The sequence below is a fragment of the Pleurodeles waltl genome, chromosome 5, assembly GCF_031143425.1.
Source record: "Pleurodeles waltl isolate 20211129_DDA chromosome 5, aPleWal1.hap1.20221129, whole genome shotgun sequence".
Classification (NCBI taxonomy): domain Eukaryota; kingdom Metazoa; phylum Chordata; class Amphibia; order Caudata; family Salamandridae; genus Pleurodeles; species Pleurodeles waltl.
The window spans coordinates 571,303,872-571,327,924 of NC_090444.1; the positions used below are offsets into that span (position 1 = coordinate 571,303,872).

Here is a 24,053-nt window from a genome sequence, read left to right on the forward strand (position 1 = left end):
AGTTCAGGGAATTGGCTCTGAACAATGTGGGGGCACCTTGGCTAGTGCCAGGGTGCCCTCACACTAAGTAACTTTGCACCTAACCTTTACCAGGTAAAGGTTAGACATATAGGTGACTTATAAGTTACTTAAGTGCAGTGTAAAATGGCTGTGAAATAACGTGGACGTTATTTCACTCAGGCTGCAGTGGCAGGCCTGTGTAAGAATTGTCAGAGCTCCCTATGGGTGGCAAAATAAATGCTGCGGCCCATAGGGATCTCCTGGAACCCCAATACCCTGGGTACCTCAGTACCATATACTAGGGAATTTTAAGGGTGTTCCAGTAAGCCAATGTAAATTGGTAAAATTGGTCACTAGCCTGTTAGTGACAATTTGAAATAAATGAGAGAGCATAACCACTGAGGTTCTGGTTAGCAGAGCCTCAGTGAGACAGTTAGGCACCACACAGGGAACACATACATATAGGCCACAAACTTATGAGCACTGGGGTCCTGACTAGCAGGGTCCCAGTGACACATAACAAACATACTGAAAACATAGGGTTTTCACTATGAGCACTGGGCCCTGGCTAGCAGGATCCCAGTGAGACAGTGAAAACACCCTGACATACACTCACAAACAGGCCAAAAGTGGGGGTAACAAGGCTAGAAAGAGGCTACTTTCTCACACTAAGGCTTCCTTCTTTCCCAAGGTTGTTACGCCTTTTCATGTAGGCCAGTCCATCACCCTGCCTATTTTTTTCGCACCCCCACATCCTTCCCCATGAGCAGGAGAGACTCCACCGTCTGGACCCAAAAAGAGCGTTGGCGTTCTATCTTAATCGTACTAAACATTTCCGGGTGAATGATCAACTCTTTGTCGGGTATGTGGGTGCGAAGAAAGAGAAGGCAGTGCAAAAACGTAACATCTTGCGATGGGTACTTCTTTGCATCAAGATGTGCTATGCTTTGGCCAAGAAGCAACCCCTTGAGGGCTTGCGCTCTAATTCCACCAGAGCGACTGCTGCTTCCACTGTGTTAGCACGCGGAGTTCCTGTCCTGGATATCTGCCAGGCAGCTATATGGGCATCCCTGCACACGTTTGCAAAACACTACTGCCTGGACAGTCAGGTTCGCTGGGACGGCTTCTTTGGTCGTTCGGTCCTGCAGGACTTTCTAGTATGATCTTGGTTCGCAGACCACCTCCTAGGATGGCACTGCTTGGGTACCTATTCTAAGATAAGGGATCTGCAACTAGAAGTCTCTATCAGATGTAGAAGTTACTTACTTTTGGTAACAAATATCTGGTAGAGATATATTCTAGTTGCAGATTCCTTACCGATCCACCCATCCTCCCCGCTTGCATCCTGATTTCTAGGGGCAGGTTTTCCCCCTTCAGGTCCTTAGCTATGGCGCACCAATCTCAGTGTTCTTAGTGGCTCTGCACTTTGGGGTGGAAAGTCTTTAAAAGAAACTGACGTCACTGCACTGAGGTGGCGTCTATGTACGAATTCGGACGGCATCACGGCGACTACGATGCCAAAGACGCCCGCAGAGTCGACCGATGCCACCTACCGTCACGCAAGGGTATTGCTCGAAGAAAAATCTCTGGATCCAGTCTGACGCCTGGGGAAATTCAAAGGTAAGGTATAGACTAGAATATGTTTCTACCAGATATTTTGTTACAGAAGGTAAGTAACTTGTACATTTAAGCAAGTACAAAGAGTCTGAAATGAAATTTTTAAATACAAATACCTACATTTGAAAGAACTTAAAACATAGAGAATCATCTTTGTAGAATGAGTTGATGATATCACAGGAAAAGCATTACATTTTTTAAATTCCACAGAGATATGACATGAGCTTCACTAAGAACAATCCAGGGTTAATGATCAACTGGAAGATACATATCAATTTTCACATTAGTTAAACACTCAAATTTCTTGTATGGGTACAGAATTAATTGACAGCAGGTTGGTCTCTGCAACTGTCTCAACAATGTGACTTTAGATCTCAATGATAATTGATTAAAAACATTTTGTTAAGTTTATTGGTTCTCTGATAAGGGTATTTTAATGAGTCAGATATTTACAGCAACCAAATATCTTAGAGAACATTTCTACACAATGGGTGATAAACAGTGTAGAACCACAAAAATTCCCAAAGTCTGTCCCTAATTACCACCCCTCTTTTAACCAAACAAATCAGGCACAGAGTTATGGGACTTACTCACCCTTACCAGAAAAGAGCATAAGGGTGAACATTTTAGGTAATTCAAGACACCCATGCTAGGAAACCATGTTTGCAGTAAGTTAGAGGGTCTCCTCCCACGATCACGCACAATCAAAATATTTTTAAGAAAGTAAAACATAAGGTGTTTGATTGCAAGATAGCTGGAAAGAATGCATACAAATAAAACTATCTTGATCAACATACTCAAATAACAATGAGAGGCCATATGCTGAAAGATAATTGTGAATCCATCTAAAACAGATACAATGTAAAGTTAATTCATAGCAATAATCCTAACATTTTCCTAAATGAAGTAATTTCTATTAACAACCAGTTTCCATGTTACAAAGTGCAAGCCTTAATCATTCAAAGCTTGAATGAGCCCTCTCAGTGTACAACCAACTTTCAATAAAATTTATCCCGGGTTCGGGGGTAGAGAAAATTATGGTTAGCATTAGCACTTCCTTGAAGTAGAAACCCAAATTTGGCCCTTTTCCCTGTGGGTTGTCAAGGTACTGTTGCCAATTTAGGAGCAGAAGTACGTGTGTACAATGTCAGACTTTACTAAAACAGAGGAGTAAAGTGAAAAAAAGCAGAAGCTGATTATGTTATATAAGCAGAAATATATACATCTCTGCAGTGACTGTTACTGCTATGTTGGCATTGGGAAACTGATCCTTAAATTATTAAGTCCAAATTGTTGGGCCCCTGCTCCAGTGGCCTATAATGCATTATATGGCTTCCATCTCTTAAAAATAAATCTTATACTTGTTTTGCTATACTTAAGACTGAGAAAAGGCAAAATGAAAGGAATGCAACAATGCAGCACTCTTAGTTTGAGTTACTTACCTTTGGTAACTAATTATCTGGTAGAGACTCTATCTAGCTGCAGATTCCTTACCTTAGAATTCCTTGGCGTCAACTTAGAATCCGGAATTTTTCTGCTGAGCAATACCCTGTGCGCACCGTCGGGTGGGGTCGTTCAGATCCGTGCTCGTCATCCGGCTCCGCGTTGCGTTGTCAGCATCGTTGGAGCCGCCTTTCGACATCACGGTGTTCCATATAGGCACCACCCCAAAGCGCATACGTCAGTTCTTTCCTTTGAGGCTCACCGCCCTGTGTTTCAGTTCCTGCAGGGGGAGGTGTGAAGCACCTCTATCCAGGACAGGCTTTGTTCCTGGCCACAGAGTGCACAAAGGCACTCACCCCATGTGGCCAGAAACTAGTCTGGAAGTGGCAGGCTGGCAGAGACAGGTCAGCCTAGAACGAGCAGTTGGGCTGGCATGCAGGGGGCATCTGTAAGATGCCCTCTGTGTGCATTTTTCAATAAATCCCACACTGGCATCAGTGTGGGTTTATTGTGCTGAGAAGTTTGATACCAAACTTCCCAGTATTCAGTGTAGCCATTTGGTATGGTACTTGCTTCACAGGTGACACAGGAGCTGCAAAACTCCCTTACCTTCTGGGACATATTGGGCCAATAGAAATGGTTAAATAATCTTTCCCAAGTCTTGGTTTGTCCCAAATGCCCAGCTAGGGGAATGTCATGGGCTAAGATGAGGATGAACTCTCTGAATTCCTGAGGCACTACCACTCTCCTAGTGGCACCAGGTTTGGGATCTTTTGCCTCAGTGTAAGGAATCCATCCTTCCAACAGACCTTGTGGGATCCACTCACACTTCCTTTTTCTTTCAAGAGTGGGACAAGTCTTTTGTCCCTGGCACAGCTGTTCCCTTGAGGGTCCCCCTGGGCCCAAGAGCTCCGGATCCATGGACTCAGTTCCCTCAGGGGATAGGACATCTTCCTGAGAAGAGAGGTCCTTTTTCTTTTGCTGTACAGAGGCTGGTCCCCCAGTCTTCTTACCTTTTCTCTTGGAAGGTTGGGCCATTAATCGAGGTTCCAACACTTCTTTTTCACCCTGTGCTCTTGTCTATGCTCTTGTCTTAACACACACCAGTTCAGGGATACCCAGCATGGCTGCATGGGTCTTGAGCTCTAACTCGGCCCATGCTGAGGAATCCAGATAATTCCCTAGCAAATACGCTACTGGAATTGCAGAAGAGACCACCGCTGTTTCAGGCCAGGAACCCCTCCCCATTCTAAAGTCACCATTGCCATGGGATGGACTTTAGTTTCATTGTCAGCATTGGCTATGTCTGTCCAGCCAGATACTGTCCTGGGGAAACCAGTTTGTCTGTCATCAGGGTGACACTGGCACCTGTAACCCTCAGGGCTTCTACCTTATTCCCATTTATCAAGAGCTGCTGCCTGTATTTTTGCATGTTAGGCGGCCAGGCCGCTAGAGTGGCTAAATCAACCTCACCCTCGGAGACTAAAGTAGCTTCAGTGTGAACCCTGATTTGCTCTGGGCACACTGTGGACCCCACCTGGAGACTAGCTATTCCAATGCTAGCTGGAGTAGTAGTTGTGGGACTTTTCTTGGGACAGGCCTTGTCTCCAGTTTGGTGTCCATTCTGTCTACAGTTGTGACACCAGGCCTTCTTGGGATCAAAGTGTTTACCCTTGTATCCATTTGTGGACTGTGAAGAGGCTCGGGCCCACCCCCCTGAGCAGGTTTTTGGGGCCTTTGTGAAGACTCTTTATTTTTGTTGTTGGATATCTCACCACCCTTCCCCTAGGGAGGCTTTGTGACCCCTTTCTTTTGGTCACCCCCTGTTGAAGTCTTGGTCACCCTTGTCTAGACCCAGTGGTCTGCCATCTTTCCCAATTCTTGGGGAGAAATTAGACCTAGGTCTACCAGATGTTGAAGCAATTACTTAACAGATGTTCTTTCATTAGTAAATTATACACCCCATCATAGTCACTTACTCCACTGCCAGTTATCCAACCATCTAGTGTTTTGACTGAGAAGTCAACAAAATCAACCCAGGACTGGCTCGAGGTTTTGTGAGCCCCCCTGAACCTAATGCGATATTCCTCAGTTGAGAAACCAAAGCCCTCAATCAGGGTAGCCTTCATGAGGTCATAGGATTATACATCTTTACCAGAGAGTGTGATAAGTCTATCCCTAACCTTTCCAGTGAACATTTCCCAAAGGAGAGCTCCCCAGTGAGATCTGCTTACTTTTCTGGTTGCACAAGCCCTCTCGAAAGCTGTGAACCATTTGGTGATATCATCACCTTCTTCATATTTAGTTACAATCCCTTTGAGGATTTTTAGGATGTCAGTATTCTCTCTGACCCTATTTAAATTGCTGCCACCTTTTACATGTGTTTAACCTGTTTCTTTTCTTTCCCTTTCTATAGGTAGGGGCTGCTTCTCCAAAGCTAATCTCTTGGCCATCCTTGCTAGATGGATGTCCTCTTCATTGAGGCTGCCCTCAATGCTTACAGAGGTACTGGACTAACCTGTGGAAGAACCAGGCTCTATGACTATGATTTGTGGGGACAGGGTTCTAGAAGCCCCTCCTCCCCAATTAGGACAGGATGGGTGAGTTCATCCTCCTGTTCACTAATTTCCCCATCTGAGGGAGGATCCTCCATCTCAGAGGGGTGGTCCCTTGTAAATTCTGCCAAGAGCTCCTGGAGCTTTACCTTGGTAGGGTTGGACCCAGTCTTTATCTTTTTGATCTTACAGAGAGACCTTAGCTCTGCCATCCCTAGATGCAGGTAAGGGGTGAGGTTGAGTTCCACTGGGACCCCCTCCCCCTATTGCTCTACAAAACCCCATGGTCTGCTCCCTGAGGACCCAGGTACTTACCTGCTAGCAGACTGGAACCCGAGCACCCATTGTCTCCTTAGGCGCCTATGTTATTTGGGCCCCTTTTTGACCTCTGCACCAGACCGGCCCTGTGTTACTGGTGCTGGGTGTTTGGGGTTGACTTGATCCCCCAACGGTGGGCTTCTAAAGGGGTGGAGGGGGGGGTCACATCAGCTCTGGTCACCTTAGGGGTTGACTTGGCCGAGGGGGTGAATCCTCCTTGTTTTTCTCATTATCTCCCCAGACTTGCTGTCAAAAGTGGGGGCTGTGTCTTGGAGGACGGGCACCTCCACTAGCTGGAGTGCCCTGGGGCGCTGTAACACCAGGCTTGAGCCTTTGAGGCTCACCTCCAGGTGTTACAGTTCCTGCAGGGGAGGTGTGAAGCACCTCCACCCAGTACAGAGTTTTTTCTTGGTCACAGAGTGCACAAAGGCACTCACCCCATGTGGCCAGAAACCCATCTGGTGTGGCAGGCTGGCAGAAACTGGTCAGCCTAGCACTAGTAGTTGGGCAAGTATACAGGGGGCATCTCTAAGATGCCCTCTGTGTGCATTTTTCAATAAATCCCACACTGGCATCAGTGTGGATTTGTTGTGCTGAGAAGTTTGATACCAAACTTCCCAGTATTCAATGAAGCCATTTTGGAACTGTGGAGTTCGTGTTTGACATACTCCCAGACCATATACTCTTTATGGCTACCCTGCACTTACAATGTTTAAGAATTGGCTTAGACATTGTAGGGGCATAGTGCTCATGCACATATGCCCTCACCTGTGGTATAGTGCACCTTGCCTTAGGGCTGTAAGGCCTGCTAGAGGGGTGACTTACCTATGCCACAGGCAGTGAGGTTTTGGGCATGGCACACTGAGGGGAGTGCCATGTCGACTTTGTCTTTTTCTCCCCACCAGCACACACAAGCTGTGAGGCAGTGTGCATGTGCTGAGTGACGGGTCCCCAGGGTGGCATAATACATGCTGCAGCCCTCAGAGACCTTAGAGACCTTCCGTGGCCACAGGGCCCTTGGTATCAGGGGTACCATTTTACAAGGGACTTATCTGTGTGCCAGGGCTGTGCCAATTGTGGAGACAAAAGTACAGTTTTAGGGAAAGAACACTGGTGCTGGAGCCTGGTTAGCAGCGTCCCAGCACACTTTCATAACTAGCATCAACAAAAGGCAAACAGTTAGGGGGTAACCATGCCAACAGTAGCATTTTCCTACAGTGGCTAAGTTCTGTCACGTGTGGTAACAATCTGGTAGCCAGTATTCGGCTAAGGAGTTTATAGTCCATGTTAAGCATGGACAACAGGTGATATGCCCGGACATCTCGGGCAGGTCGTCACGGTTTTAGGAGGGGAATCACCAACGCCTCCCACGTGGCGGCTGGCAAATGTCCCGCCTCACGGGCGGCAGTGTAAAGATCGACCAGTTTAGAAGCCAGCTCTTCCCTATACATGGCATAGAATTCCACTGGCAACCCGTCAGTCCTGGGAACTTTGCCTCAAGCCATGGATTTTATAACATCTCCGATTTGCTATAGGGTGAGGAGACCTCCTAATGTATCGCCCACCTCTTCCCTCAGTCGCGATAGTGCCGTCGGGTCCAAAAAGGCAGCTGGTAATTCCTGTAGTAAGGCATTGGGGGCACCATACAACTGAATATAATATTCTTCAGGTCTATGGTTAATATCTTTTTGCCCAAATAAGCTTTCTCCCATATCAGATTCTATTTCTAGTGTAGGAAACTACCCTCTTTTTGGCATTGTTACCTCACTTTTTGCCTGCTGTCAATGTGTTTTGACAGTGTTCACTGGGATCCTGCTAACCAGGACTTCAATGACTGTGCTCTCTCCCTCTAAATTTGGTTGCTTAGGACTTATCCCACCCCACGATTGGCATACTGGTGCCCCCATATAAGTCCCTAGTTAGGTACCCAGGGCATTGGGGCACCAGGGGTTCCCATTGGGCTGCAGCATGTTATGTGCCACCCATGGGAGCCCATGCAAAATGTGTCTGCAGGCCTGCCACTGCAGCCTCCATGAAAAGGTCCACACACCCTTTCACAACAGGTCACTGCACCAGGTCACTATAAGTCATCCCTATGGTACGCCCTCCTAGCCCAAAGGGCAGGGTGCAGGTACCTGTGTGTGAGCGGAGGTGCCCGTACAAACTCCAGCCCCATACACTGGACTTCATAAGTGCAGGAAGCCATTTTACCCGTGTACTAGACACAGGTCACTCATTACATATGTCCAGCTACATAATGGTAACTCGGAGCCGGGCATGTTTGGTATAAAACATATCAGAATCATACCCTAATACAGTTGCCAGTACTGGTTGTATGATTCAATGCACTCTGGGGGCTCCATAGAGGACCCTCAGCATTGCTTCTACTAGTCTTCTGGGGTTTCTGCCCTCCTGCTGCTTGACCAGCTCAGGCAGAGGAAGACAGAACAAAGACAGGTAACACCCTCTCCTTTGGGGAAATAATGTGTCACATGGCTTGGGAGGGGTAGCCTCCCCAAGCCACCGTTATGCTTTGAAGGGCACATTTAGTACCCTCCTTGCATAAACCGGTTTGCACAAGTCCAGGAACCCACGGTCTCTGCTCTGGGTGGAAACTGGACAATGGAAAGGGGAGTGACCACTCACCTGTCCATCACCACCCCAGGGGTGATGCACAGAGCTCCTCCAGGTGGCCACTTGATTCTGCTATCTTGAATCCAAGGTGGACAGAGGCCCCTAGAAGCATCTGAGTGGCCAGGTCAGGCAGGTGACGTCACAGCCCCCTCCTGATAGCTGGCCACCCTTCTAGGTGACCAATCTTCCTTCCCGGGCTATTTGGGGTCTTCCTCTTGGGTGGGTCCTCAGATTCGATGTGCACAATTCCAGCAGGACGCCTCTGCATCGTTTACTTCATCTCCTGGCCACCGGGACAGCAACTGGACCCTCCAGGAACCAACAATCTGCAACTACAGTGACGTCTCCACTCGGCAACATTGTTTCTCTGGCTTCTTCCAGCAACTGCAACATTTCCCTGGCTTTGCATCCTCTGACGGTGATGAGACTTCAGCCTGCACAAGAAGTAAGAAGGAATCTCTTTTGGAGTGAAAGAGTCATTCCCCTGCATCCGCAGGCACCAACTTCAATGACGACCGGCTACATAGATCCTCCCTCATCCGGAACTGCATGGATCCTCCATCACTGGTGGTGGTCTGGAGTGGTCCCCTTGGTCCACTCTATCAGCCGTCCAACTAGGGAGACGGTAAGCCATTGCGTCTCTTTGCAGGACAGTACCCCTGTGCACCACGACTCTTGCAGCTACCAAGGCTTGTTTGTTCTTTCTCCAAGGGATCTTCAGGCTCCGTGTAGCCCCGGCCCCCAGCACTCCTTCCTGCAAAGCACAGTCTCCTGCATGCTGATCCAGCGACGTGGGACACTTCTCCATGTGTGCTGAGTGGGCCTCATTGCAACTCCTGTGCCTGCTGCCCATGTGTAATGTGTATATAATAGTGTGTTTACTCACCTCCAGATGGGGTATTGTCTATACAGTATTTTAGCATTTGTGTTACCATAATAAAGTACCTTTATTTTTGTAACACTGTGTGGTTCTTTTATGTGTCTAAGGGCCAGATGTATGAAATGTTTTTACCCATTCTGTGTCTATGGGAAAATGTATTCGTACATATGGCCCTAAGTGCTTTGTGACTATAGGGGTATTGCATAAGCTTTGCATGTCTCCTAGATAAGTATTGGCTGCTCATCCACAGCTACCTCTAAAGAGCCCTGGCTTCTTAGACACTGCCTACAGTTCTCTAATAGGGAATACCTAGACCTGGTATAAGGTGATAACACCATAGGTGCTCACCACACACCAGGCCAGCTTCCTACATCCAGTATCTGCTACCCTCTGGTCGTGGGGTTGGAGAGCCATGGCAACGGTGTGCCTGCTTTGTCTCATTCGGCATGGGCTGTGACCATGTATTCATGATAGGCGTAGCAGCGAAGCATCTCTGTGCCTGCAGCTTGTAATGCCTTCGCACCTTGGACCAGCTGTTGCAGCTCTGGGTTGCCAGGACACGTCGTCTGCAACCTTCTCAATTCCTCTTCCAGGGCCTCCACCTCCCACACTAGGATATGTCTCACTCCAACCACCTCTGCAATGCATCTTCCCCTTATAACCGCTTTCAAGATGTTTTTGAAAGGTTTGGACAGGTTTCCAAGAAGCAAAAAACAGAAAATGGTCAATCTCAGTGCTCAAGGGGCCTGTCACCAGGAACTGTAAAGATCAGAGCTGATGCAAGTGCCAACTACAGAGTATGATGGAACACTGGTGGTATTCTGTTAATTAAAGAAGTGTCTGAGGTTTTCCGAGCCATTCTGTCTTCTGCCTTCTATGCTACATTGTTCCTATTTCCCCTCTCCCTTCCTTTAAAAGATTTGGGGAAGAGTTTTCTTGTCACTCTGTTATTTGCAGACTATTTTTCTGCATTAAAATTCGGATTTCTTTTCTAAAGTAAAAATTGGCCCATGTAATCTTTTTATAAGCTGTCAGAAATACTTTGTTTAAAAAAAATAAAACTAGCTCTCCAAAAGAAAAGCATATATATTTACAGCACTGCTGTAAAAGGTGCTCAGGATCTCTCTTGTGGGCTGGATGATGCAGTGCTTATGACTAATAGTGAAGATTCCCTCAAGGAAAACAGTGTATTGTTCAACATTATAAATGTAAAATATATTTGTGCAACCTACTGTATTAAGCAACGTGGATAAGGATTACAAGTACACCTGCAGAATTAAGAGTGAGAGCAAACTACCTTTAATAGCTGCAAGAAAATGCTGGCATTTAAAAGAACTCACCTCTACATCAAGCTGGAGAATATCAGCCGTTGTCTTCATTAGGGATCCCAAATTTGGCGTTGTCCTTCCAAAGTCTCCATGCACAAACTCCTTAATGTAGCTTGATACCAGTTGAGGAAAAATACATTTTAGAGGTTCAGCCCAATAAACATGCCCTTGACATGAAAACCATACCTAGCTTTGTCTGGGTACTTGAGCTGGCTGCATTAATGAAAAAGACCCAATGTATTTGAAGATGCTTGGTGTCTAGTGCCAAAAAATGGACATTGTCCGACAGTTTGCACTCAGCTGTCCTTTGACTGTTTGTAATTATGTACATAAGCAAGACAACTAAGGGGTAAATGCTGCCCAGAGCTTTGATCAATGATTAATAATGATCCATGCATTTATTGGCACCCATTCCTTTCTGGGTTTCACACCTTAAAATTGTGGTATCACAGTGCAAAATTTCCATCCTGGACAACAAAACACAACACATAAAGAAACTATATAATAAACACAGCACATTTAGAAACTGGTTGATCCTCTGCACAGCTACTGACTGTGTAGCTGTCTCTGGGCCCAAGGCCTGACCTTAAGCCAAGTCCCAAATCAGCTCTTGACCAAGCTGTGCATAGCCCCGATCGGACCCTGTGCCGGCCCATGGTTCCACAGTGCTCAAAGCCCACTGTCTTTGACCATTCAACATTTCATTGTAATGGGAAAAGGTGCATCATCTGGAAATCTCTACTTGTCTAGTGTTTCCCCACCATTATCCTGCCCAATAATTTTTCAAGTTTATTTTCTTGAGCATGGTTACAAATGGCCGCCTACCCTACAAAGTTATCAATGCCAAAACCTCAACATATATTGCCAAAACAGACTTTTCAATATAAATTACTCAAATATTTCAAACCTCATCCAGCTGCTCTACTGCAACTTAAATGGACAAACTACTGTACATTTTCTGCCACAATACCCATATTTCAGAATGATCTACTGCCTGTCCTTTTGCACAACTGAAAAATACTCTGGTTAGAGAAGCTGCTTAAACAAGACTTTTCAGCGTCTTGCCTTCTTACCCTGAACAATCCTGGAACAATGAACTGACTCCTGATGTTAACCCTTTAACTACATACCTGGACATTTTTCAGCGAAAACACTATGTATTTTGTAGGAAAGTGCCACTGTTGGCATGGTTAACCCCTCCCCCCAACTTTTTGCCTAGTGTTGATGCCAACTTTGATTGAAAGTGTGCTGGGATCCTACTAACCAGGCCCCAGCACCAGTGTTCTTTCCCAAAAACTGTACCTTTGTTTCCACAATTGGCACAGCCCTGGCACACAGTTATGTCCCTTGTAAAAGGTACCCATGGTACCAGGGGTCCTGTGGCCAGGGAAGGACCCTAAGGTCTGCAGCATGTATTATGCCACCCTGGGGGACCCCTCACCAAGCACATGTACACTGCCGTGCAGCTTGATTGCGCTGATGGGGAGAAAAAGACAAAGTCGACATGGCACACCACTGCCTGTGGCATAGTTAAGTCACCCCACTAGCAGGCCTTACAGCCCTAAGGCAGGGTGCACTATGCCACAGGTGAGGGCACAGCAGCATGAGCAATATGCCCCTACAGTGTCTAAGTCCATCCTTAGACATTGTAAGCACAGTGTAGCCATATTGAGTATATGGTCTGGGAGTTTGTCATTACGAACTCAACAGCTCCAAAATGGCTTCTCTGAATACTGGGAAGTTTGATATCAAACATCTCAACACAATAAAACCACAGTAATGCCAGTGTGGGATTTAATGAAACTGCACACAGAGTGCATCTTAGAGATGCCCCCTGTATGTTTACCAAACCGCTAGTGTAGGACTGACAGGTCTGTGCCACCCTGCCACTTTCAGACAAGTTTCTGACCACATGGGGTGAGTGCCTTTGTGCACTATGTGGTCAGAAACAAAGCCTGTCCTGGGTGGAGGTGCTTCACACCTCCCCACTACAGGAACCGTAACACCTGGCGGTGAGCCTCAAAGGCTCAAGCCTCGGATTACAGTGCCCCAGGGCACTCTAGCTAATGGAGTTGCCTGCCCCCCGGACAAAGCCCCACTTTGGGTGGCAACTCCGGTGGGAAAATTAGGGAAAACGGGGAGGAATGACCACCCCAGCCAGGGCCACCCCTAAGGTGTCCAGAGCTGAGTTGACCTCCCTCCCTGCAGAATCCTCTATCTTGGGTTGCAGAACAGGGACCAATAGGATTAGGTTTGTGCCCCCCTCCCCAAAGTAAGTGGGCACAAGTAGGGTGTAGCCACCCTCAGGGACAGTAGCCATTGTCTACTGCCCTCTGACCCCTAAAACGCCCCTAAATCTAGCATCATTTAAAGCCCCCCCTGAACCCAGCTCACCAGATTCCTGGTGACCTACAAGAAGAAGAAGGTCTGCTTAGCTGAAACCCCCAGCAGAGAAGAAGGAAGACCACAAATGCTTTGGTCCCAGCCCTACATGGCTGTCTTCTGCTTCAAAGAACCTGTAAAATAACAGCGATGTGTCCAGTGACCTCTGCCCAGCTCCAGAGGTCTTCCCTACACCCAAAAGGACCAAGAACTCCAGAAGAAATTGGCCCTCTCTAAGAAAAAACAACTACCAAGGACTCCTACCTCACTCCGGATGCGTGAGTCATGACCACTCTGCACCCGACGCCCACGGCCTGTGTCCAGGTGGTCCACCCAGCTAGAGAAGGTCCCCATGCATGTGCCCACCCTTGGTTGACCTCTCCACGATGACGCATGCAGAGGGAATCCTGAGGACCCCTGGCCTCGTAAGCTCCAGACGAAGATAACTGACGGCCAAAGACCCACTGCACCCGCAGCCCCCAGGCCTTGGAGAACCCAACCTCCAGTGCAGCAGCATTCAGCAGACGGCCCTCTTCCCTGTCCAGCCTGTGGTTTGCCCTAGACTACTTCCTGGACCTTGCCTGCAGTCTCTGAGTGACCCCGGGGTCCCCTCATAGACCAGCATTGAAAACTCAACGTCCTGTTTACACCCTGCACCTGGCCGCCCCTTTGCCGCTGAGGGTGTGTGTATGGTGCCTTCTTGTGGCCCCTTCAGTGCTCTTCTAATCCCCCCTGGTCTGCCCTCCGAGTCGTGGTACTTACCTGCAGGGAGACCGGATTCCAATTATCCCCTGTCTGCATAGGAGTCCACGTTAATATTGCTCATCTTTGACCTCTGCATCCGGCCAGCCCCGTGTTGCTGGTGGTGAGTGTTTGGGGTTAACCTGAACCCCAACCTGTGGACTTCCTAAAACCCGGAGTCTGAAACTGTACGTGTTGTACTTACCTGTAAATCAAACATTTCTTCCCCACCAGGAATTGTTTCTGAAAATTGCAGTGTCCATTTTTCAAACAGTTATTGCCAATATTTCAAAAACTGTATAACTTATTGATGTTAAACAAAGTACTGTTGACACGTGTGAAATCCGAATCTATGGAAGTACTTGCCTGCAACTTGAATCTTGTGGTTCTAAAAATGAATTAAGAAAATATATTTTTGCTATATAAAAAACATTGATCTGGAGTTAAGTTATTGAGTGGGTGCTTCTTTTGTCAGTGTATGTACAACAAATGCTTTGCACTACACTCTGATAAGCCTAATTGCTCGACTACATTTCCACAAAAGAGAGCATTAGTATTATCTACTTTAGCCTCTGTTAAGCCTCTGGGGAACTCATGGACTCTGTGCACACTATGGCCCTCATTATGACATTGGTGGTAAATGCTGCTTACCGCCACGCTGACGGCTGCCAACATACCTCAGCGGCGGTGGATATCCGTTCACCATATTATGATACACACACACCAATCCAACAGAATACAGCCACATACACAAATCCGCCAGACCAAAGATCAGTGATAAAGTGCCGGTCCCAAAACCGTTATGCCAACAAAACAATACCCATCAAATTATGGCCAACAAATTACCACAGCGGACATTCAACAGCAGTAAACCACTGGCGGTACATACTGCTGCGCACAGAAAGGACACCCACATACAAAACAACACAACATTGGCCAATACCAAATACACACACCTGACACCCATACACACACCCACACTACTATAAAACACACACACCCACATTACCCAGAACTCCTTACGAACAACAACTGCCACCAGGAGACTGAGAAGAAGAGCACAGAGACAACTAGACACACACACCACTTACATCCATACACCCCTCATGCATCCCACATCATTACCCAACATACCCTCACCAACACACATCACACAACACCCATGGCACCACAAAGGCACCCACGTTTCACTGAGGAGGAGTTAGGGGTCATGGTGGAGGAAATTGTCATGGGAGAGCCATAGCTCTTTGAAGCACAGGTACAGCAGATATTCATTGCAAGGAAGATGGAGCTATGGTGGGGAATTGTGGACATGGTCAACGCTGTGGGGCAGCACCCAAGAACAAGGGACGACATCAGGAAGAGGTGGAACGACCTACGGGGGAAGGTATGTTCCATTCCAGCAGGGCACCAGCTCGCCATACAGAGGACTGGTGGTGGACCCCCACCTCCTCCCCCACAGCTCACAGCATGGGAGAAGCAGGTACTGGCAATACTGCATCCCGAGGGACTCGCTGGAGTAGCTGGAGGACTGGACACTGGTAAGTCAAGATTTACTACCTATTACTACCTATTACCACCTCCCCCCAATTCCTGGATGCCATCTCACACCCACACCCTCACTCCCATCACTCCACTCCATCCCACACACTGCACCTACACATCTCACTATCCTCTATGCCGAGCCCTGCATGCCAAACCAATGCATGGACACCCCTCCCAGCCCTGAATGGACACCCAGCACTAAAGCATGCATAGTATAGGGAAACGAACATACCCACAATACATCACCATACACAAGCAAAAGCTGGCAGGGCAACACCAACGATAGAGGGGAAGCCAGGGAAGTACAAATGTTATACATTTGAAGCATAATACATCACTTACATCCCCACAGGTACCCCAGCCAATGTCAGTGGAGAGGAGGTGCCACGACTATCCAGTCCCCCAACAGAAGAGGCCCCCAGTGATGACAGTAACTCTGGACTTCTGGATCTGGAGGACCTACCTGGCCCATCAGGGACCACTGGACAGACGGTCAACCAAGCACAACCACAGACCACCGCAAAGCCTCCCTCATCAGGATCGAACACCACAGTACCCACCCAGCGTACCCACACCTCTGTCCCCAAGACACATCAAGCAACACTGTGCCAACCTGTACAGGGACCCCAGGCCACACCTCGCCCCCAAGACAATCAGGGACCTGGGGTCAGTGACAGTGGGCACACCGTTCAGGGGACAGGGGAACAGGCCAACAGGGAAAACTGGGAGGACTGCTGTGCGCCAGGGGGAGGACAGGACCAGGGAACCGACTCTCCGAGATCCTGGGAGCCTACCAACATTCCCAGGACACGATGGGCCAGATCTCAGACAACGTACAGGAGAACAGGCAGCTGCAAGAGGGACAGTATCAGGGGATCAGGGAGGACTTGCAGGCCATTAACAACACCCTGATCTCCATAGCAGGGGTGCTGGCAGACATGGCCAACATCATGAGGGAGGCAACAGAGACCACTGTCAGGAAATGAGACTCTCATGATTGCCCCCTTGTGTCCCACTCAGTCACCTTGTCCACCTTGAACTGCCATTGCTCCCCTTCATATGGCCCCTTGGGCACTGCACCTGTGCAACAGACTGGAACAATACCCCGGTCTTTCTTCCATCATCACCCCATTCTATTGCACTTCCCCTCTACTTTTAGCACTACAATAAACACCCTTGGAAAAAACTTGACTACTAGCTTTTCATGTATTGAAAATGTGTATTGATGGTAACAGCTACATCCATTACAAATGAACTGTAAATTGTGAGAGCATAGAACAAATGATCTGTAGCTGGCTGTAGTGATCACATCATGACATTGTTGTCATATCACCAACATCTGTAAATCCTGATAATCCATAGGTGACAGTAAGTAGAAGTAACAAGTGGGTGGTGCCAGCATGCTACTGCCACACAGAATACACCAATAGCCATAGAAATGTGAAGTTGCACTGTCTCACCTGTGTGTCATTGGAAGTACTGACAGATAATTGATGTTCTGTTGTCCACATCCTCATCCTCTGCCTCCTCATTCTCACTGTCCTCAGGGTCCACTGCTGCCAAAGGGGCATCTCCAGTCACCTCCTACTGCAGAAAAGGTACATGGCGTCTGACAGCCAGGATGTGCAACATGCAGCATGCCACTACTATCTGGCAGACCTTCTCAGGTGAGTAGCACAGGGATCCACCTGTCAGACGGAGGCACCTGAACCTGGCCTTCACAAGGCCGAAGGTCCTCTCAATGATCCTTCTGGTTCTCCCACGTGCCTCGTTATAACGTTCTTCAGCCCTTGTCCTGGCATTCCTCCCAGGGGCCAGCAGCCACAACAGGTTTGGGTAGCCAGAGTCACCTGCAGGCATTGAGGGACAACATTTAACTACACACTATCCTATCAGGTTAACATCAGTGGCATACATCAACATACACCGGGTTGGGACCAAGGCTCACCTTTAATCCACACCCTGTCCCTCTGTAGTTGGCCCATCACATTTGGGATGGTGCTATTCCTCAGGACAAAGGCATCATGCACCGACCCAGGATATTGAGCACTGATGTGGGAGATGTGCTGGTTCACCAGGCACACCATCTGCACATTCATGGAGTGGAAACTTTTACGATTCCTGTACACCTGTTAATTCTGCCGGGGGGAGGGACAGATGCAATATGTGTCCCGTCAATCGCACCAATAATATTGGGAATATGTCCCATTGCATAGAATCCGGCCTTCACTGTGGCCAAATCTTCCAACTGGGGGAAAGCAATGTAGTTACACATGTGTTTTACCAGGGCAGACAAAACTCTTGCCAGCACGATTGAGAATATTGTCTGTGACATCCCTGCTGCCAAGCCCACCGTCACTTGGAAAGAACCAGTTTCCAAGAAATGGAGCACTGATAGCACTTGCACAAGAGGGGGAATCCCAGTCGGATGATGGATAGCTGATATCAGGTCAGGCTCCAACTGGGCACACAGCTCTGTGACTGTGGCCCTGTCCAGTCGATAGGTGAGTATAATGTGCCTATAGTTGTGTAGCTAAGTCCACCAGGGGTCTGTACACGGGAGTATGTCTCCATCTCCTATTCATCCGCAGAGGTAGGTATCTAAGGGACACAAGAGTGAGTAGGCAAATTGTGAGTAGGCGGTCACAATTTGAACAACTAAACCACAACAGCAGTCCGCATCGTGCAATTAGGTATTGGGGCAGTGTAATTCAAAGTATGTGCCTATTTATCCTGTGATGCAGCAATTATCGATAGGCCTGAAATGGCGACCGCTTGTCCTGTGTGGAGGGACAGGTGGAAGTGAGGTAATTCCGCTGACGTTGGGCATCATTGCGGTAGGCGGTCGTGAACCGCCATGCAATTCCTCATTGGATAATATTGGGCCCTATAGTGTACAGTGGCCAATGGGGATGTACGCCAGCTGTGACAGTGTACACCGCCGCAGACATGACCGCCACTTTCTAAATAATTCCTCACTTGTTTCCTGACCTTCAATAGGAGAAGACCTACATTGCATGTGCTGCTGTGACCTGTGTCTGGAACTTACCATGGCCTGTGTAACAGGGGAAAGGGCCCCAGCCTTCACTTCGGAGGAGTTGGAGCGACTGGTGGATGGGGTCCTACCAGAGTACGGACTGCTGTTTGGGCCTCCAGACCAACAGGTGAGCACACCTCCATGGATGCATGGAGATGTGTGTGAAGGCATTGTGTGTGGGGGGAATTATCTGTTGGTGATGTACATGTCGTGCATCGGGCAACGTGTGTGCCAATGGTGATGGAAACGGGTTTGGCGGGCCATGTGTGTGACAGCCTGGACTGTTAGTTTAATGATGTTCTCCTGTCTTTACTGCCTCTGCTGGTCAGTGCCCATCAGAAGAAGGGAATATGGCGTGCCATTGCCAAGGAGGTGCGGACCCTGAGTGGTCTATGGCAGGGGAGGCACCCACTGTCGGAAACAGTGGGAGGACCTGCGACGCTGGGCACGGAAGGCCGCAGAGGACCAGCTGGGGATGGCCTCCCAACGAGGAAGGGGTGCCCGTCAGACCCTGCACCCCTCTAACACGGTGGCGTACCCTGAGCTGGATGGGCGCTTTAGGGAATTACAGCAGCCACAAGGGGGTGAGTACAGTGGGTATTGTTACAAATTTTGGCTGGTGGGGTGGTGGTTGTATGTTAGTGGGTGCCCCTAAGGCAGGCCAGATATTGCAGTGTGGGTCCTCTGAATGGTAGTGGTTGCATGGCAAATAAAGGTAACCTCACTTGTTAGTAGTCACTTCCAGGCAGGGCAATGTGGGTCCCATGTGTGCTGCAGTTGGCGGTGCGTGCTCCTCATCATGCCTTGGTGACTAGTCATATCACTGGTAGTCCAATGCTTATTGTGTAGGCCTGTTCCCTGTGTGTGAGGGTGCTGTGTATGCCAAGGGTGGTGTTGGTGCTGTCATTGACCCAGTGTATCCTTTGTCTCTTCTCCCCTCCCTTTCTTGTTTTGTCATCCTGTCCTTGTGTGCATTAGCATCATATGTCGGAGGAGCAGGGGCACCAGCGACAGAGGGCGCTGCATCCCACATGACCCTGGAGGCAGAGTCCACCGACGCCGGAGGAACCAGTGGGATGGAGGGGGAGGGGAGCACCACAGCGGAGACTGGATGGGACAACACAGATTCTGATACCTCCTCCGATAGGAACGCCCTGGTGGTGGCGGACACCTCTGTGACCACCCCAGCTGCAGGTACAGCCGCCACCCCTGTACCAGCACCTCCCTCCCAGTAGCCCCTCAGCGAGTTGCCCGTGCCTGCTCACCCAGGAGCCACTCCTCCTTTGCCCCAGGTATGTCAGGCCCTGCCCCAGTGAGCCCTACTGCCCTGAGTGAGGAGGCTATTGACCTTCTGAGATCCATCTCTGTAGGGCAGTCAACTATTGTGAATGCCATCCAGGGGCTGTCATCCCAGATGCACTTTGCAATGCATTACTGGAGGGCATGCATGTGGATTGGCTGCCCAACAGAGATCGATTCAGGCTCTGGCCTCCTCTCTGATGGCAGCCATTGTCCCTGTTTCTACCATCCCCCCTCCAATTACCACTTCCCCATCCCACTCCCCTCAACCCAAACCTATCCCAGGCACACATACAGACGAGCATGCACACAAGGCAACACACAAGAGTGGCACAGGCAAACACACGCACCACACTTCATCCCACAGGCACTCACACAGACACCAGACAGTTGCAAACACAACCACATCCACGGCCTCCACTGTCTCCTCCTCCACCTCCCTCCCAGTCACATCCACACTCACACTTGCATGCACTACATCTACATCCACTATCAGCATCACCACACCAAGCAGAACACACCTCACTGGCAGACACCTCCACAACAACCATGCACGCGTCTCCTGTGTCCTCTCCCACCGTGTCTGTCCCCCCCACTCCTAAGGTACACAAACGAAGCACTCACGCATCCAATAGCCACCCACCTCACACCAGCATACAGCCCATGTACCTGCACCCAAATCCAGCAGACAAACACCTCCAACAACTACTCCCTCATCCTCCACTCTTAGTACTCCTCCCGCCCCAACGTCCCTAAAAAGCTTTTACTTTCCCAAATTGACCTCTTCCCTACCCCTCCCCCCCTCGTCCTGCACATACGGGCAGGGTACCAAGGACACAGCCCAGCACCTCAGCCAAACAGTCCACAGGGACTACTCGTGGTAATAAAGGATACCAGACCTACAACACAGAAGGAGAAGGTGACAGCACCACCAGGGAAGAAGGGGAAGGGGCCTGAGCCACCAGGGAAGAGTGTGAAGAGTCCTGCACCAGCTGTGAAGAAGGGGAAGGGGCCTGCACCAGCTGTGAAGAAAGGAAAGGGGCCTGTACCAGCTGTGAAGAAGGGGAAGGAGCCTGCACCACCAGGCAGAGAGGGGAAGAGCCCATCCACCCCTGCCAGGAAGGGTAAGGGACCCACAACCCATGGACAGGAGGAGACGAGGCACTCTGCGGAAGCTGTCAGGCTAACACCGCCACCACCACCAGCTGTCATGGCGCCCACACCGCCAGCTGTGGAAGTGCAACTATCAGACAGTGCAGGGTCTGCCCTTGAGGCTCCTCCAACCACCACCACAATGCAGCTATCAGACAGTGCAGGGGCTGCCCAGGAGGCTCCTCCAACCACCACCACAATGCAGCTATCGGACAGTGCAAGGGCTGCCCAGAAGGCTCTTCCAACCACCACCACAATGCAGCCATAAGGGAGTGCAGGGTCTGCCCAGGAGGCTCCTCCAACCACCACCACAATGCAGCCATTAGACAGTGCAGGCGCTGCTCAGGAGGCTCCGCAAACCACCACCACAGTGCAGCCATCAATGCCAGTCGACGCCCTGTAGGCTACCCTCCAGGGGCTGCTGTGCGGGCTGCCCCCTCCAGAACCAGTGGGAAAGTCACCCACTTGAGAGTCTGCGGTCTTGCACTCCCCAGGACAAAGCAATGGGCATGTTGCCCCCTCCAGAACCAGTGGGCAAGTCACCCACTTGAGAGACTGTGGCCTTGCAGTCCCCAGGACAAAGCAATGGGCATGTTGCCCCCTTCAGAACCAATGGGCAAGTCACCCACCTGAGAGACGGTGACCTTGCACTCCCTAGGACAAAGCAATGGGCATGTTGCCCCATTCAGAACCAGTAGGGACGTTCCCGTATTTGGCTGAGGTGCCCCCCATCCCCCTAAGGTGTCTTACCACTTGAAAAATGATGCCCCTGCAGTGCTCTCTCCGGCTGTGTCAGGAAACAGGTTGTGCTTTGGGCTGTGCCCTGTGACCTTGTGCGCCCTCATGACTTTGGACTGGGCATTGGCCCTTCATGGACATTTGTATATATTTGGTTTGTGTAGGGGATTTTGATATGATAATACATTGTCGTTACTCCGATCCGTGTTTTATTATGCTGTGTGTCGTGTGTCATTGTTTTACGTGTGCAGCTGGTTGTGTGCATGGTGTGTGTGTCGGGTGTGTGTTGCGCGTGTGTGTGTCACTCTCGTTTTCCTCCCACCCTCCCTTGTGTGCTAGGCGGCTGTACTCACCGTCATCGTCTTCGTCGGCGTTGGTGTTCCAGGTGGAGCATAACGTAGAAGATCATCGGGTGTCATGCAGTTCGAGTTCCGTGGCGGCGTGGTTCTTCCCTGTGTCTCCAATGGTGAGTTCTTTCTGAGCTCTGTTTCCGCCAGGCTTTTGATGGTGTTGGTACCGCCCCGGAAAAGGTGGCGGTTTCCTGTATCCTAATATGGAGGGCGGTACTTTGTCTCCTGCCTGGCTCTTGTTGGTTACCACCATGGTGACTGTTGTTTCCTCCGTGGTGGTTGGTGTGGTACATTGGCTGTCTATGGGAGCTATCACCGCCATAGACATAATTTGGCAGTACTTACCCCCAGCCTGTTGGCGGTATTACCACCACTTTATCACTCACCGCCAAGGTCATAATGAGGGCCAATATCTCATTTTGATATAGTATATACAGAGCCAGCTTTCTGCATATTTCCTTTATCATACTTACCAATTAGGTGAAATGCTCTGGACACCCAAGCAGATATAATATCCACACTACTGAAAACATATGTATTAAGAGACAGATCATTACTGATAAAGGAGAATTATCTCTGCAACCGCTTTGAAATAAAGCAAACCTGTACAATTGTCAATAAACCTCCCTAAATGTCAGACTACTTAACCAACAAAGTACCTTCAAGCAAAAACAAGCTATCTGATTTTGAGCTACCATAGGAAACATGCTCAGGCATTTTAATTTAATTTTACTCTGATATTAAACCCTACACCATAATGCAAATAATTTGTGTAAATATTCGATATGTACAATGGCTACTTATAATAGTGCCCTGTTTTACTATTTCAATTTCGCACTGCTTCTTGCTGTAGCACCCTTTTCCAAACTGAGAAATAGTCTGCATTTCATAATTTTTATTAGTACAAAACTTTGTCAAACATATTGTACTTATTCAACACTACAGAAAACGCTCTTCATTATGCACATTTACTGCAATAATGTTTGTAGGGAGTTGTCTCTGTATATACTATCTCAACGTGAGAGATAGTGTGCACAGAGTCCAAGAGTTCCCCTTAGAGGTTGACAGTGGCAAAATTAGATAATACTAATGCTCTACTTTGTCGTAGTGTGGTCGAGCAGTAGGCTTATCAGAGGGTAGTGTTAAGCATTTGCTGTACACACACAGGCAATAAATGAGGAACACACACTCAAAGACTTAACTCCAGGCCAATAGGTTTTTATATAGGAAAATATATTTTCTTAATTTAATTTAGAACCACAAGATTCAAAATTGAAGTACATAAAATGCAAGGTACTTCCCACAGGTATGTATAGAACTTTGATTTAAAACAGTAGTACACACAGTTTTGGTTAAAATGGCAAATAGCTATTTTAAAAGTGGACACTGCAATAATTAACAGTTCCTAGGGGAGGTAAGTAAACGTTAGTTTCTCAGGTAAGTAAAGCACTTACACAGTCAGTCTCCTGGGCATGGGCAGCCCACTGTTGGGGGTTCAAGGCCACCCCAAAGCCACAGCACCAGCAACACAGGGCCTGTCAGGTGCAGAGGTCAAAGGAGGGCCCAAAACACATAGGCAACTATGGAGAACAGGGGTGCTACAGTTCCAGTCTGCTAGCAGGTAAGTACCTGCGTCCTCAGGGAGCAGATCAGGGGGGTTTCGTAGAGCACTGGGGGGGGGGGGGGAGGGGGGGACACACAAGCACACAAAACACACCCTCAGCGGCGGCCAGGTGTAGCGTGCAAAGTAGGTGTCGGGTTTGCAGTAGAAATCAATGGAGGGACCCAAGGGTCACTCTGGTGATGCAGGTAGGGCACAGGGGGGCTTCTCGGGCCAGCCACCGACTGGGCTGGGATGAGGGCCGTCTGCTGGTCACTCCTGCACTGGTAGGTAGTTCCTCTCGGTCCTGGGGTCTGCGGGTGCAGTGCTTGGTCCAGGCGTCGGGTTCCTTTGTTACCAGGCAGTCACGGTCAGAGGGAGCCTCTGGATCCTCTCTGCAGGCATCGCTGTGGGGGTGCATTGAGGTTGACTCA

General features: G+C 49.0%; 1 protein-coding gene across 5 annotated transcripts in view; it reads right to left on the reverse strand.

Annotated features, from left to right (window-relative positions):
- The window catches only part of PUS10 (pseudouridine synthase 10), a 322,578-nt gene that overhangs the window by 13,476 nt on the left and 285,049 nt on the right, over window positions 1-24,053 (reverse strand). For all 5 annotated transcript variants that reach the window (XM_069234384.1, XM_069234385.1, XM_069234383.1 and 2 more), the window contains one exon: window positions 10,788-10,887. In XM_069234384.1, the coding sequence (XP_069090485.1) occupies window positions 10,788-10,887 (100 nt within the window). The remainder of the gene's footprint in view (window positions 1-10,787; window positions 10,888-24,053) is intronic.